This window comes from Oncorhynchus gorbuscha, linkage group LG07 (genome assembly GCF_021184085.1).
Source record: "Oncorhynchus gorbuscha isolate QuinsamMale2020 ecotype Even-year linkage group LG07, OgorEven_v1.0, whole genome shotgun sequence".
NCBI classification, from domain to species: Eukaryota; Metazoa; Chordata; class Actinopteri; order Salmoniformes; family Salmonidae; genus Oncorhynchus; species Oncorhynchus gorbuscha.
This window is the reverse complement of record NC_060179.1, coordinates 26,629,152-26,645,407: the sequence shown is the minus strand read 5'-3', so window position 1 is coordinate 26,645,407 and position 16,256 is coordinate 26,629,152. Positions and strand designations below refer to the sequence as shown.

At 43.8% G+C, this 16,256-nt stretch overlaps 1 protein-coding gene across 1 annotated transcript in view; it reads left to right on the top strand.

Annotated features, from left to right (window-relative positions):
* gpr158a (G protein-coupled receptor 158a) overlaps window positions 1-16,256 on the top strand; it is a 112,771-nt gene that overhangs the window by 10,932 nt on the left and 85,583 nt on the right. The window contains exon 2 of the mRNA XM_046355982.1: window positions 11,588-11,693. Coding sequence (XP_046211938.1) covers window positions 11,588-11,693 — 106 coding nt within the window. The remainder of the gene's footprint in view (window positions 1-11,587; window positions 11,694-16,256) is intronic.

Below are 16,256 nucleotides of genomic sequence, written 5' to 3'. Positions count from 1 at the left end.
CCCATTTAATAAGAGATTCTCCGAAATTGAAATATTCCAGGCATTGATGTTTAAACTCCAGTCGTACTTTCTCGAAAGCTTTTTCAAAATCAGTTATGAATAGCAGACCTGGTTTCCCAGATTTTTCATAGTGTTCTATTGTTTCCAGTACTTGTCTTATATTATCTCCAATGAATCATCCATGTAAAAAAAACTGTCAGATTTAAAAAAAAATATATATTATTTTTTTACCTTTATTTAACCAGGCAAGTCAGTTAAGAACATATTCTTATTTTCAATGACGGCCTGGGAAAAGTGGGTTAACTGCCTGTTCAGGGGCAGAACGACAGATTTGTACCTTGTCAGCTCGGGGGTTTGAACTCGCAACCTTCCGGTTACTAGTCCAACGCTCTAACCACTAGGCTATGTGCAATACAATTCACTAGAATTTTTGCATCACAACACTGAAGTGTAAGGGGCTTCCAATTTTGTAAATGGACTGGATCTTTATATTTACCACTTGTATCCTGCTTCAGTAATAATTCAATCAGACCTTCTTGTTGAGTGTCTGATAATCTACCATTTACATCAGAGAGGTTAAACATGCTAGTAATGGTCCTCTGAGTATATCAAAGTTTGGCATACCTCAACTGGTATGCCATCCAGCCCTGGAGTTTTCCCGGTCTTAAAGGCTTTAATAGCATCAAGAAGTTCCTCCTCTGCCTTCACACGAGTCTTTCTGTACAGCTGTTAATTTTACATTATTAACAGAACAAAAATCCATACAATTAGCTTCAGTTAGAGGAGATGGAGGAGACTGAAACGAAAACAAATTGCTTCCTCTTTCAATATCTAATTTGGTGAATCGTGGGTGACAAGTTTCAGTAAATTATTTTTGGTAGCATTTATATGTTGAAAGATGAAAAAATGATTTGGTGCATTTTTCCCCATATTCCATCAAGTTTGTTTTATTTTTTATAATATATTATAATTTCTTTCTTGAATAAGTTCCTGCATTTCTTTTAGTTTTTCCTCTAACTTATTCTGAGCCTCTATGGTACCGTTTTTATCTATCTGTTCTATTAGACCTTGTATTTCCTTCCGTTAATATGGACTCTTTTGACAAAAAATGCTTTTGTTTTAGAGCTGAGTACTGAATTGAATGGCCTCTAAAGGCACATTTAAAAGTGTCCCATACAATAAGGGGATCTGCTGTACCTATGTTTTGTCAGAAAAATTCTGTCATAAATTCCCCTGTCAACAAATAGGCTTTGATAAAATTTCCAATATGCTCGCATTCATAGGCCAATATTAGCACGACATTGTGGCTGACTGGTCCATTAGAGGAAGTGGAACCCCCCTGTCCGATGCTCATCCTTTCTCCCACTGTTCTTTAGAACCCGCAATGAATGGAGATGGAGAAAAAAAGAGAGCTCTCTGATTCCTGGGACAAGACTCTTTCCTGTTCCCTGTGATCTTTCAGCCTTTGTGCCTGAGGGCCCAATGACCACTATGATGCCTTTGGAGCCTGCTCCTTGTGGCTGCCCAGATTAAATTGCACTCCAACGGTGTCGTCTTTATTCATTCACTGCCTCTGTCGGATAGAGCCATGGTTCTAGGCATTTGGACGCTTCGGAAAACTGCACGTGCTTGAGACTTTTTGCGTACCATATGGACGCTTTGGCTCGGCTGCTGAAAATTGCCTGGGGAATTTGGCTTAGGCTCCAAAAGAGATGGATGAATTCGGAAGAAAAAAGCCAAATGAAGCTTTTCAGGGTATTTTGGACAAGATGTGACGAGCAGACAGTGTGTTATCTCAGGATCCAGAGGGCAGAACATAATTTTTTTGTTTGCTGGGAAAGCAATGTCTTGTTAACTGAGCACTGGCTGGGGGTGTGGGTCAGGCGAGGTCGCAGCAAGAGTTATAAATAACAGCATACTGTAGGTAGGGAGTGTTTGTCCACACATCACATTATGTCCACTGGGTACACTATAAGCCAGTTCACTTGCACCTGGATAAGGTGCTTCACCAGCAACATTCATAGCAACATGTGTACGTGACTGGAAGAAGTACTAGGAGTAATATTAATATGTCCTAGTACATAGTATCAGTTTATGTACACATCCAAATATTACTTTTTAGGTAGTTGAGACTGAATGATTGTATGATTGTGTCAGAGGCAGAACATTGAAATGCATTATTTTCAAAATATCGTTTACCGGTATCTAGTTTTGGCAGCAGCTGGTAGCATCATAGGAGGACGGAGAAATTGCACCTTTTTTCTTTTCTCATCTCGGTCGGTATCTGCTTGTGCCAAGCTGTTCTCCAAATCACAGTGAGGTTGCCAACAGCAGGTGCAGGTAAATCAGGTGCAAACACCTGCTGCACCTAGAGTAAAAATAAACAAGGTGAAAAGATAGCAGCATACTGTGACTGAATAGCGCAGTCAACCTCCTATATCCTCTCTGCCATCGGAACCCACCGTCCTCATAAGCCTCATGGATCTAACCAACTACGGGTCAAACACTATTTCATGAGATTCTCCCATGTTAAAGGGACAGTATGAGATTTTGTCAATCAATCCCTTTTTATGTCTTTGCGTGCAGTTTGAAGGAAGTTGAAGGTAGTTTCCCAACCCATTGCTATCTAGTGTTAGCGCAATGACTGGAAGTCCACTGGAATAGCTCCTCTTCATTACCACAAATGAGAAAAATATACTCATTTCCTCAGCTCTTATTGTTGAGGAGGGAGGTGTAAGGATGACTTGTCATTAGGAATGAGTACTGGGTTGGAAATTGTTCTCTGTAATTGATGCACTCTTAGAAAAAAGTGTTACAAAAGGGTTATTAGGCTGTTCCCGTAGGACAACCTTTTTGCTTCCAATTAAAACTATTTTGGGTTCCATGTAGAACCGCCTGTGTAAATGACTTTTACATGGAACCCAAAAGGGTTCTACCTGTAACCAAAAGTATTCTACCTGGAACCAAAAATGGTTATTCAAAGGGTTCTCCTTTTTTTCTAAAAGTGTATTGCACAGGAGCATTATTCTATGGCACTGGGGGCAAAATCATAAGCACGGTAAAGCCTTGTTATCAAATCTGCAGGTGTAGGGACCTTGTTCGTTTTTTTCCCAGTTAAAAAAATCACAAGATAATGGTACATGGGTAGTGGTGTCCATTTTTTGTCTTACATATAGACCAGCCTGGTCTCATAGACTAGACGTAACATAGTAAAGCTAAATCCGGGACACTCAAATTAGTATGCTATGTTACGTTTGGTATGGTTACATAAGACAGAAGGCTACTTAAGGCAAAAAAGAAAGTAGAGCGGTTGGTTGGGGTGGATGGATGGAAGGATGGATAGATGTATAACGTCAATGTCTAGCAACCCGAAGGTTGTGTGTTTCAAATCAAATCAAATTGATTTATATAGCCCTTCGTACATCAGCTGATATCTCAAAGTGCTGTACAGAAACCCAGCCTAAAACCCCAAACAGCAAGCAATGCAGGTGTAGAAGCACGTTTGCTAGGAAAAACTCCCTAGAAAACGCCAAAACCTAGGAAGACACCTAGAGAGGAACCAGGCTATGTGGGGTGGCCAGTCCTCTTCTGGCTGTGCCGGGTGGAGATTATAACAGAACATGGCCAAGATGTTCAAATGTTCATTAATGACCAGCATGGTCGAATAATAATAAAGCAGAACAGTTGAAACTGGAGCAGCAGCACGGCCAGGTGGACTGGGGACAGCAAGGAGTCATCATGTCAGGTAGTCCTGGGGCATGGTCCTAGGGCTCAGGTCCTCCGAGAGAGAGAAAGAAAGAGAGAAGGAGAGAATTAGAGAACGCACACTTAGATTCACACAGGACACCGAATAGGACAGGAGAGGTACTCCAGATATAACAAACTGACCCTAGCCCCCCAACACATAAACAACTGCAGCAGAAATACTGGAGGCTGAGACAGGAGGGGTCAGGAGACACTGTGGCCCCATCCGAGGACACCCCCGGACAGGGCCAAACAGGAAGGATATAACCCCACCCACTTTGCCAAAGCACAGCCCCCACACCACTAGAGGGATAACTTCAACCACCAACTTACCATCCTAAGACAAGGCTGAGTTTAGCCCACAAAGATCTCCGCCATGGCACAACCCAAGGGGGGGCGCCAACCCAGACAGGATGACCACATCAGTGAATCAACCCACTAAGGTGACACACCCCTTCCAGGGACGGCATGAGAGAGCCCCAGTAAGCCAGTGACTCAGCCCCTGTAATAGGGTTAGAGGCAGAGAATCCCAGTGGAAAGAGGGGAACCGGCCAGGCAGAGACAGCAAGGGCGGTTCGTTGCTCCAGAGCCTTTCCGTTCAACTTCCCACTCCTGGGCCAGACTACACTCAATCATATGACCCACTGAAGAGATGAGTCTTCAGTAAAGACTTAAAGGTTGAGACCGAGTTTGCGTCTCTGACATGGGTAGGCAGACCGTTCCATAAAAATGGAGCTCTATAGGAGAAAGCCCTGCCTCCAGCTGTTTGCTTAGAAATTCTAGGGACAATTAGGAGGCCTGCGTCTTGTGACCGTAGCGTACGTGTAGGTATGTACGGCAGGACCAAATCAGAGAGATCGGTAGGAGCAAGCCCATGTAATGCTTTGTAGGTTAGCAGTAAAACCTTGAAATCAGCCCTTGCTTTGATAGGAAGCCAGTGTAGAGAGGCTAGCACTGGAGTAATATGATCACATTTTTTGGTTCTAGTCAGGATTCTAGCAGCCGTATTTAGCACCAACTGAAGTTTATTTAGTGCTTTATCCAGGTAGCCGGAAAGTAGAGCATTGCAGTAGTCTAACTTAGAAGTGACAAAAGCATGGATTAATTTTTCTGCATCATTTTTGGACGGAAAGTTTCTGATTTTTGCAATGTTACGTAGATGGAAAAAAGCTGTCCTAGAAATGGTCTTGATATGTTCTTCAAAAGAGAGATCAGGGTCCAGAGTAACGCCGAGGTCCTTCACAGTTTTATTTGAGACGACTGTACAACCATTAAGATTAATTGTCAGATTCAACAGAAGATCTCTTTGTTTCTTGGGACCTAGAACAAGCATCTCTGTTTTGTCCGAGTTTAAAAGTAGAAAGTTTGCAGCCATCCACTTCCTTATGTCTGAAACACATGCTTCTAGCAAGGGCAATTTTGGGGCTTCACCATGTTTCATTGAAATGTACAGCTGTGTGCCATCCGCATAGCAGTGAAAGTTAACATTATGTTTTCGAATAACATCCCCAAGAGGTAAAATATATAGTGAAAACAATAGTGGTCCTAAAACGGAACCTTGAGGAACACCGAAATTTACAGTTGATTTGTCAGAGGACAAACCATTCACAGAGACAAACTGATATCTTTCCGATCTCTGAGCGTGTTCACGTCATTTCCGGTCACAACTTGCAGACTTGTTTTCGAGTTGCTGTGCGTTTTGTTGCCAACCTATTTTGCTACCTGACAACTTTACGGTTTTTACTTTTTAATTACCGTTTATATATATATATATTTTTTTTCCCTCAACTTTTTCACTTACGTACGCTTTATCTGGACACGATTCGTCAGGACCTCCAACAGCCGAAGCTAAGTAGTAACATTAACATGAGTCCAAATTTGACATGTTTGGTTCCAACCGTCGTGTCTTTGTGAGACACAAAGTAGATGAACAGATGATTTCTGCATGTGTGGTTCCCACCTTGAAGGACGGAGGAGGAGGTGTGATGGTGTGGGGGTGTTTTGCTGTTGACACTGTCTGTGATTTGTTTAGCATTCAAGGCACACTTAACTAGCATGGCTACCAAAAATCAAATCACATTTTATTTGTCACATACGCATGTTTAGCAGATGTTATGGCGGGTGTAGCGAAATGCTTGTGTTTCTAGCTTTAACAGTGCAGTAATATCTGACAGTAATATCTAACAATTTCATAACAATACACACACATCTAATGTAAAGGAATGGAATTAAGAATATATAAATATTGGGCGAGCAATATCAGAGCGGCATAGACTTAGATACAGTAGAATATGATAGAATATAGATGAGTAATACAACATTTGTAAACTTTATTAAAGTGACTAGTGTTCCATTATTAGAGTGGCCAGTGATTCCAAGTCTGTGTATATAGAGCAGCAACCTCTAATGCGCTAGTGATGGCTATTTAACAGAATTTAACAGTCTGATGGAAGCTGTTGAGATAGACGCTGTTATTTAGTCTCTCGGTCCCAGCTTTGATGCACCTGTACTGACCTTGGCTTCTGGATGATAGCGGGGTGATTGGGTGGTTGTTGTCCTTGATTATCTTTTCGGCCTTCCTGTGACATCGGGTGCTGTAGGTGTCCTGGAGGGCAGGTAGTTTGCCCCCGGTGATGCGTTGGGCAGACCGCACCACCCTCTGGAGATCCCTGCTGTTGCGGGCGGTGCAGTTGCCATACCAGGCGGTGATACAGCCCGACAGGATGCTCTCAATTGTGCATCTGTAAATGTTTGTGAGGGTTTTAGGTGCCAAGCCAAATTTCTTCAGGCTCCTAAGGTTGAAGAGGCGCTGCTGCGCCTTCTTCACAATGCTGTCTTTGTGGGGGGACCAATTCAGTTTGTCAAAGACATGTACGCTGAACGCTGTACGTCTAAATGGATAGGGGGATGCTCCTGCTGTTGTTTCCTGAAGACCAAGATCCACTCCTTTGTTTTGTTGAGGTTATTTTCCTGGCACCACACTTTCAGGACCCTTACCTCCTCCTTGTAGTCTATCTCGTCATTGATGGTAGTCAGGGCTACTACTGTCGTCTGCAAACTGATGAGTTGGAGGCGTGCAAGGCCACGCAGTCATGGGTGAACAGGGAGTACAGGAGAGGGCTGAGCACACATCCTTGTGGGGCCCCAGTGTTGAGTATCAGCAAAGTGGAGGTGTTTTTTCCTACCTTCACCACCTGGGGGCGGCCCGTCAGGAAGTCCAGGACTGAAGTGAACAGGGTGGGGTTCAGACCGATGGCCGCAAGCTTAATGATGGACATGGAGGATACTATGGTGTTGAATACTGAGCTATAGTCAATGAACAGCATTCTTACATAGGTATTCCTCTTGTCCAGATGGTATAGAACAGTGTACAGTGCGATGGCGATTGCATCGTCTGTGGATCTATTGGGGCGGTAAGCAAATTGAAGTAGGTCTAGTGTGTCAGATAAGGTAGAGGTGATATGATCCTTGACTAGTCTCTCGAAGCACTTTATGATGACAGAAGTGAGTGCTACGGGGCGATAGTAATTTAGTTCAGTAACCTTAGCTTTCTAGGGTAGAGGAACAATGGTGGACATCTAGAAACATGTGGGGACAGCAGACTGGGATAAGGAAAGAGTGAATATGTCCGTAAACCCTCCAGCCAGCTGGTCTGGGCATTCTCTGAGGACATGGCTAGGGATGCCACCTTGCGAAGGTTAACACATTTCAATGTCTTAATCACGTCGGCCACGGAGAAGGAGAGCCCACAGTCCTTGGCAGCGGGCCGCATCGGTGGCACTGTGTTGTCCTCAAAGCAGGCGAAGTAGGTGTTTAGCTTGTCCGGAACCAAGACATCGGTGTCCGCGACGTGGCTCGTTTTTCCTTTGTCGTCTGTGATTGTCTGTAGACCCAAATCAAATCAAATTTTTTATTTGTCACATACACATGGTTAGCAGATGTTAATGCGAGTGTAGTTCCGACAATGCAGTAATAACCAACGAGTAATCTAGCTAACAATTCCAAAACTACTACCTTATACACATAAGTATAAAGGGATAAAGAATATGTACATAAAAATATATGAATGAGTGATGGTACAGAGCGGCATAGGCAAGATGCAGTAGATGGTATCGAGTACAGTATATACATATGAGATGAGTATGTAAACAAAGTGGCATAGTTTAAAGTGGCTAGTGATACATGTATTACATAAAGATGCAGTAGATGATATAGAGTACAGTATATACATATACATATGAGAGAAATAATGTAGGGTATGTAAACATTATATATAGGATTGTTTAAAGTGGCTAGTGATATACAGTATTTTACATTAATTCCCATCAATTCCCATTATTAAAGTGGCTGGCGTTGAGTCAGTGTGTTGGCAGCAGCCACTCAATGTTAGTGGTGGCTGTTTAACAGTCTGATGGCCTTGAGATAGAAGCTGTTTTTCAGTCTCTTGGTCCCAGCTTTGATGCACCTGTACTGACCTCGCCTTCTGGATGATAGCGGGGTGAACAGGCAGTGGCTCGGGTGGTTGTTGTCCTTCATGATCTTTATGGCCTTCCTGTGACATCGGGTGGTGTAGGTGTCCTGGAGGGCAGGTAGTTTGCCCCCGGTGATGCGTTGTGCAGACCTCACTACCCTCTGGAGAGCCTTACGGTTGTGGGCGGAGCAGTTGCCGTACCAGGCGGTGATATAGCCCGACAGGATGCTCTCGATTGTGCATCTGTAGAAGTTCGTGAGTGCTTTTGGTGACAAGCCAAATTTGTTCAGCCTCCTGAGGTTGTAGAGGCGCCGCTGCGCCTTCTTCACGATGCTGTCTGTGTGGGTGGACCGATTCAGTTTGTCTGTGATGTGTACGCCGAGGAACTTAAAACTTACTACCCTCTCCACTACTGTTCCATCGATGTGGATAGGGGGGTGTTCCCTCTGCTGTTTCCTGAAGTCCACAATCATCTCCTTAGTTTTGTTGACGTTGAGTGTGAGGTTATTTTCCTGACACCACACTCCGAAGGCCCTCACCTCCTCCCAGTAGGCCGTTTCGTCGTTGTTGGTAATCAAGCTTACCACTGTTGTGTTGTCCGCAAACTTGATGATTGAGTTGGAGGCGTGCGTGGCCACGCAGTCGTGGGTGAACAGGGAGTACAGGAGAGGGCTCAGAACGCACCCTTGTGGGGCCCCAGTGTTGAGGATCAGTGGGGTGGAGATGTTGTTACCTACCCTCACCACCTGGGGGCAACCCGTCAGGAAGTCCAGTACCCAGTTGCACAGGGCGGGGTCGAGATCCCAAGGTCTCGAGCTTGATGACGAGTTTGGAGGGTACTATGGTGTTAAATCGTGAGCTGTTGTCGATGAACAGCATTCTCACATAGGTATTCCTCTTGTCCAGATGGGTTAGGGCAGTGTGCAGTGCGGTTGAGATTGCATCGTCTGTGGACCTACTTGGGCGGTAAGCAAATTGGAGTGGGTCTAGGGTGTCAGGTAGGGTGGAGGTGATATGGTCCTTGACTAGTCTCTCAAAGCACTTCATGATGACGGAAGTGAGTGCTACGGGGCGGTAGTCGTTTAGCTCAGTTACCTTAGCTTTCTTGGGAACAGGAACAATGGTGGCCCTCTTGAAGCATGTGGGAACAGCAGACTGGGATAGGGATTGATTGATTATGTCCGTAAACACACCGGCCAGCTGGTCTGTGCATGCTCTGAGGGCGCGGCTGGGGATGCCGTCTGGGCCTGCAGCCTTGCGAGGGTTAACACATTTAATGTTTTACTCACCGCGGCTGCAGTGAAGGAGAGTCCGCATGTTTTGGTTGCGGGCCGTGTCAGTGGCACTGTATTGTCCTCAAAGCGGGCAAAAAAGTTATTTAGTCTGCCTGGGAGCAAGCAAGACCCTGCCACGTACGTTTCGTGTCTGAGCCGTTGAATTGAGATTCCACTTTGTCTCTATACTGATGTTTTACCTGTTTGATTACCTTAACGGAGGGAATAACTACACTGTTTGTATTCTGTCATATTCCCAGTAACCTTGCCATGGTTGAATGCAATGGTTCACACTTTCAGTTTTGCACGTATACTTCCATCTATCCACGGTTTCTGGTTTGGGTAGGTTTTAATAGTCACAGTGGGTACAACATCTCCTATAAAGTTCCTGATAAACTCAGTCGCCATATCAGTATATGCATAGATATTATTCTTAGAGGCTACCTGGAACAAATCCCAGTCCTCGTGATCAAAACAATCTTGAAGCGTGGATTCCAATTGGTCCAACCAGCGTTGAATAGTCCTTAGCACCGGTACTTCCTGTTTGAGTTTCTGCCTATAGGAAGGGAGGAGCCAAATGGAGTCATGATCAGATTTCACGAAAGGAGGGCGGGGGAGGGCCTTGTAGGCATCCCAGAAGTTGGAGTAGCAGTGGTCGAGTGTTTTAGCAGCGCGAGTACCACAGTCAATGTGTTCAAATTTGCTTTGTTAAAATCCCAAGCTATGATAAATGCGTTCTCAGGATATGTGGTTTCCAGTTTGCATAAAGTCCAGTGAAGTTCTTTGAGAGCCGTCATGGTATCGGCTTGAGGGGGATATACATATATGTGACTATAACCGAAGATAATTATCTCGGGAGGTAATACAGTCAGCATTTAATTGTGAGGTATTCTAGGTTGGATGAACTGAAGGACTTGAGTTCCTGTATGTTATCACAATCACACCATGAATCATTAATCATGAAACATGCACTCCTGCCATTCTTCTTCCCGGGGAGATATTATTTCTATCTCTGTGATGAACTGAGAACCTAACTGGCTGGACGGACAGACAGTATATCCCGAGAGAGCCATGTTTCCGTGAAACAGAGTATGTTACAATCCCTGATATCTCTCTGGAAAGAAATCCTTGCCCTGAGCTCATCAACTTTATTATCCTGAAAATAATTGGCGAGTAATATACTCGGAAGCGGTGGGTGGTGTGTGCGCCTCCTAATTTGGACTAGAAGACCACTCCAGGTACCTCTCCTCTGCCGGCGCTGTTTTGATTCAGCCTCTGGAATCAGTTCAATTGCCCTGGGGGGTACGAACAAGGATACGATTCGGGAAAGTTGTATTCCTGGTCGTAATGCTGGTGGTGCTGGTGAGTTACCACTGCTCTGATATCCAAAAGTTCTTCCCGGCTGTATGAAATAACACAAAGAATATTCTGGGCTAATAATGTAAGAAATAACCATTAAAAAAACCAAAATACTGCAAAGTTTCCTAAGAGCTAGAAGCACGGCAGCACTCTCTGTCGGCACCATTATGCAGCAATACGCCATCCCATCTGGTTTGCTATTGGTGGGGCTATCATTTGTTTTTCAACAGGACAATGACCCAAAACACACCTCCGGGCTGTGTAAGGGCTATTTGACCAAGGAGAGTGGAGTGCTGCATCAGATGACATGGCCTCCACAATCACCCGACCTAACCCAATTGAGATGGTTTGAGATGAGTTTGGTTTGACCGCAGAGTGTAGGAAAAGCAGCCAACAAGTGCTCAGTATATGTGGGAACTCCTTCAAGAGTCCTGGAAGACTTCTGGAAAAGCATTCCAGGTTAATCTGGTTGAGAGAATGCTAAGAGTGTGCAAAGCTGTCAATAAGGCGAAGGGTGGCTACTAAATATATTTTGATTGGTTTAACACTGTTTTTGGTTATTACATGATTCCATATTAGTGAAAATAGTGAAAATAAAGAAAAACCCTTGAATGAGTAGATGTGTCCAAACTTTTGACGAGTACTGTATATTGACAAGTACATTCAGATATACCCTATAACAGATAGATAGTCTGTAACGGGCTTTGGTAGTACATCATTGTTTCTTCCTCTGTTTTAGGGGTGTGGTTCGAGTGGACGTCAATCTGCAGGATGTTGACATCGACCAGTGCTCTGCGGACGGCTGGTTTGCTGGGACCCATCGATGCAACCTGACTACTATGGAGGTAGCTATGTCTAATGGATGCATGACTGACTGATTGATTTGAGTGTGTTTGCGTGTATGCGTGTGGGTGTGTGGATGTGTGTGTGTGTTCGTGTGTGTGTGTGTTTTATGATTCATACCTTCCATAAACCTGTACACTGGCCTATGGCAAGTCACATTACAATGTCTTGAATGCCATGAATGGGTAAAATCTGAATCATTGTACCACTTGATCAATGGCAGATAGTATACTTGTATTTGATTGATGTTGTACATGTATCACAGCACTTGATAGTCACATTATGTTGCTTGTCATTGTATTATTGTATTGGTTATATTTTGTCCCATTTTTTTTAGTAGAGGCTTACTCATTTCAGCCATTTTTATTAAGTAAATTCAATAATCCAAGAGTTGGATCATGTACAGAAACATATAACCAAATTTCTCATTTTACACTACAACAATAAGGTACACCGACTGCCTTTACTATTATATTTTTGTACCTACTGTATTTAATATGTTCTTGTATCTATCAGCTAGTCTTTTGTCGATGGTCAAAATGCTTTAACCTGCTGTTTTAGGATCATCATTGGGAATGATAGATTTTTAAGAGGCACTGTAGATCAGACTCCTTCATAATACATGTGATGTAATGGATTGCAGGGAGCTCCTTGAATAATTAATTTGTCTCTTTGTCTGAGCACTTCCACCTCTCCATGGACAGTTGGCTGGAGTAGGAGACTGGCAGTGTGTGTGTGTGTGTGTGTGTGTGTGTGTGTGTGTGTGTGTGTGTGTGTGTGTGTGTGTGTGTGTGTGTGTGTGTGTGTGTGTGTGTGTGTGTGTGTGTGTGTGTGTGTGTGTGTGTGTGTGTGTGTGTGTGTGTGTGTGTACACAATAATAGGCCTATGTGTGTTAGTGCAACTGTTTTCTCTCTCAGTGTTTGTATGCAATCATTTTTTTGTGCTTGTTGATACAGTAACACAGTTTAGTCTGGCCTTGGCCCTGAAATATATCTGACCTTGGCCCTGTAATATATCTGGCCTTGGCCCTGTAATATATCTGGCCTTGGCCCTGTAATATATCTGGCCTTGGCCCTGTAATATATCTGGCCTTGGCCCTGTAATATATCTGGCCTTGGCCCTGTAATATATCTGGCCTTGGCCCTGTATATATCTGGCCTTGGCCCTGAAATATATCTGGCCTTGGCCCTGTAATATATCTGGCCTTGGCCCTGTAATATATCTGGCCTTGGCCCTGTAATATATCTGGCCTTGGCCCTGTAATATATCTGGCCTTGGCCCTGTATATATCTGGCCTTGGCCCTGTAATATTCTGGCCTTGGCCCTGTAATATATCTGGCCTTGGGCCCTGTAATATATCTGGCCTTGGGCCCTGTAATACATCTGGCCCTGGCCCTGAAATATATCTGGCCTTGGCCCTGTAATATATCTGGCCTTGACCCTGAAATATATCTGGCCTTGGCCCTGAAATATATCTGGCCTTGGCCCTGAAATATATCTGACCTTGGCCCTGTAATATATCTGGCCTTGGCCCTGTAATATATCTGGCCTTGGCCCTGAAATATATCTGGCCTTGGCCCTGTATATATCTGGCCTTGGCCCTGTAATATATCTGGCCTTGGCCCTGTAATATATATGGCCCTGGCCCTGAAATATATCTGGCCTTGGCCCTGTAATATATCTGGCCTTGGCCCTGTAATATATCTGGCCTTGGCCCTGTAATATATCTGGCCTTGGCCCTGTAATATATCTGGCCTTGGCCCTGTAATATATCTGGCCTTGGCCCTGTAATATATCTGGCCTTGGCCCTGTAATATATCTGGCCTTGGCCCTGAAATATATCTGGCCTTGGCCCTGAAATATATCTGGCCTTGGCCCTGAAATATATCTGGCCTTGGCCCTGTAATATATCTGGCCTTGGCCCTGAAATATATCTGGCCTTGGCCCTGTATATATCTGTCCTTGGCCCTGTAATATATCTGGCCTTGGCCCTGTAATATATCTGGCCCTGGCCCTGAAATATATCTGGCCTTGGCCCTGAAATATATCTGGCCTTGGCCCTGTAATATATCTGGCCTTGGCCCTGTATATATCTGGCCTTGGCCCTGTAAAATATCTGGCCTTGGCCCTGTAATATATCTGGCCTTGGCCCTGTAATATATCTGGCCTTGGCCCTGAAATATATCTGGCCTCAGCCCTGAAATATATCTGTCCTTGGCCCTGAAATATATCTGGCCTTGGCCCTGTAATATATCTGGCCTTGGCCCTGTAATATATCTGGCCTTGGCCCTGAAATATATCTGGCCTTGGCCCTGAAATATATCTGGCCTTGGCCCTGTAATATATCTGGCCTTGGCCCTGAAATATATCTGGCCTTGGCCCTGTAATATATCTGGCCTTGGCCCTGTAATATATCTGGCCTTGGCCCTGTAATATATCTGGCCCTGGCCCTGTAATATATCTGGCCCTGGCCCTGTAATATATCTGGCCTTGGCCCTGTAATATATCTGGCCTTGGCCCTGTAATATATCTGGCCCTGTAATATATCTGGCCTTGGCCCTGTAATATATCTGGCCTTGGCCCTGTAATATATCTGGCCTTGGCCCTGTAATATATCTGGCCTTGGCCCTGTAATATATCTGGCCCTGTAATATATCTGGCCTTGGCCCTGTAATATATCTGGCCTTGGGACCTGTAATATAGCTGGCCCTGTAATATATCTGGCCTTGGCCCTGTAATATATCTGGCCTTGGGCCCTGTAATATATCTGGCCTTGGCCCTGTAATATATCTGGCCTTGGCCCTGTAATATATCTGGCCTTGGCCCTGTAATATATCTGGCCCTGTAATATATCTGGCCCTGTAATATATCTGGCCCTGTAATATATCTGGCCTTGGCCCTGTAATATATCTGGCCTTGGGCCCTGTAATATATCTGGCCTTGGCCCTGTAATATATCTGGCCTTGGCCCTGTAATATATCTGGCCCTGTAATATATCTGGCCTTGGGCCCTGTAATATATCTGGCCCTGTAATATATCTGGCCTTGGCCCTGTAATATATCTGGCCTTGGCCCTGAAATATATCTGGCCTTGGCCCTGTAATATATCTGGCCTTGCATACTGTATGTAATAGGAGCTCGACAACTATATGACAGCTTTGTGAATGTGATAGTAATCCGCATGAAAGAAACCCTTGACGGTCCAGTATTTTTCTCCAGTACAGACACTCACCGCTATCCGCAGACCTTGTGTTGCTGCCTGCAGCTGCTGTACTCATCGGAACGTACTGTAGTGCCATCATGAGTCGATGTCAGCAATGTATCTGTTACAGTAAATAGCTTGCTTTTTCTATAGGATTGTGCTACAGTATCAGGTAAAGTAGAGGTGAGGGGAGAGTGGGGCTTCTCTAGTGATGGAGACTACCTCTATAAATAGCACATTGGACTGCAATGTAATCAAGACATGCTCAACAGTGCTGTAATTTGATAAAAAAACAAGGACTAATTTTGTTTTATTACTGTGCTTCTGTTTCACACAGAAACTGTACAATCCTCCACGGACACTGTCACACTGTTACCCTAAATAAAAAGGGTTTTGAGGTGTGTAGGTCTTGTCAGGGGGGGGGTGTGACAAATCAGGAGTCAGGTAGAATTCAGGTGCAAATGGTGGTATTTATTTATAGCTGGTGAGCTAGATCCATGAGCATTTACAAGACATTGACAACACTGACATACTGTATAGACTTTCAAGATTACAAGCAGATACACTTAATAGGCAGAGTACCTTCAAACTAGGTATTGTGCATATAAGTTCTTATAAGTTCTTCACACAGCTGAGTTTACACTCCAGCCTTACCCTTATGGAAAAAACACAAATTTCACATGTGAAGTGTTCCAAAAACCATTTTTGTTATGTAATCGTACATGTGAAGTTAATGTGATAACATGCGATAAAAGCAACGTGATAATATGAGACTATACATGTGATCACATATGAAGTGTTCCAAAAACACGTTTTCACATGAACAGGTTTAAAGTCCAAACGTAAACACTGTGATAATCCAAAAAGCACCTAAATAGGTATTTCATCTATTAACAATTAATACAAATGAACAATCAGTCCTTTTCACCAGTTTCAATATCAATGGCTAGTACATACACATTTCATATGCATTTCAACATATCAGGACATAATATCACAAACATTCAACAAATAATGATGTTGGGGAAAATACCCCTCAACATAGAGCATTTTAATTGTAATTATATTTTAATTAAAACTGCTGGATAACTTGGAGCATGTCCTTTCTTATGGATACCTGGGCATTTGGATCAATGACAAATTGTCTTTTAAAACACAGTCTTAGATGAAGTATTTGTGTCTAACTTTTAATGTGTACTTGCTTGGTGCTCTTGTAATGCAGGCCTCCTTCGAAAAAGAGACATTGGTCTCAATGGGCCTCAATGGGACATGTTAAAAGGGATACTTCGTGATTTATGTCCCGGTGTCCAGTATGAAGGAAGTTCGAGGTACTGTAGTTTTGCAAACCGATGCTAACTAGCATT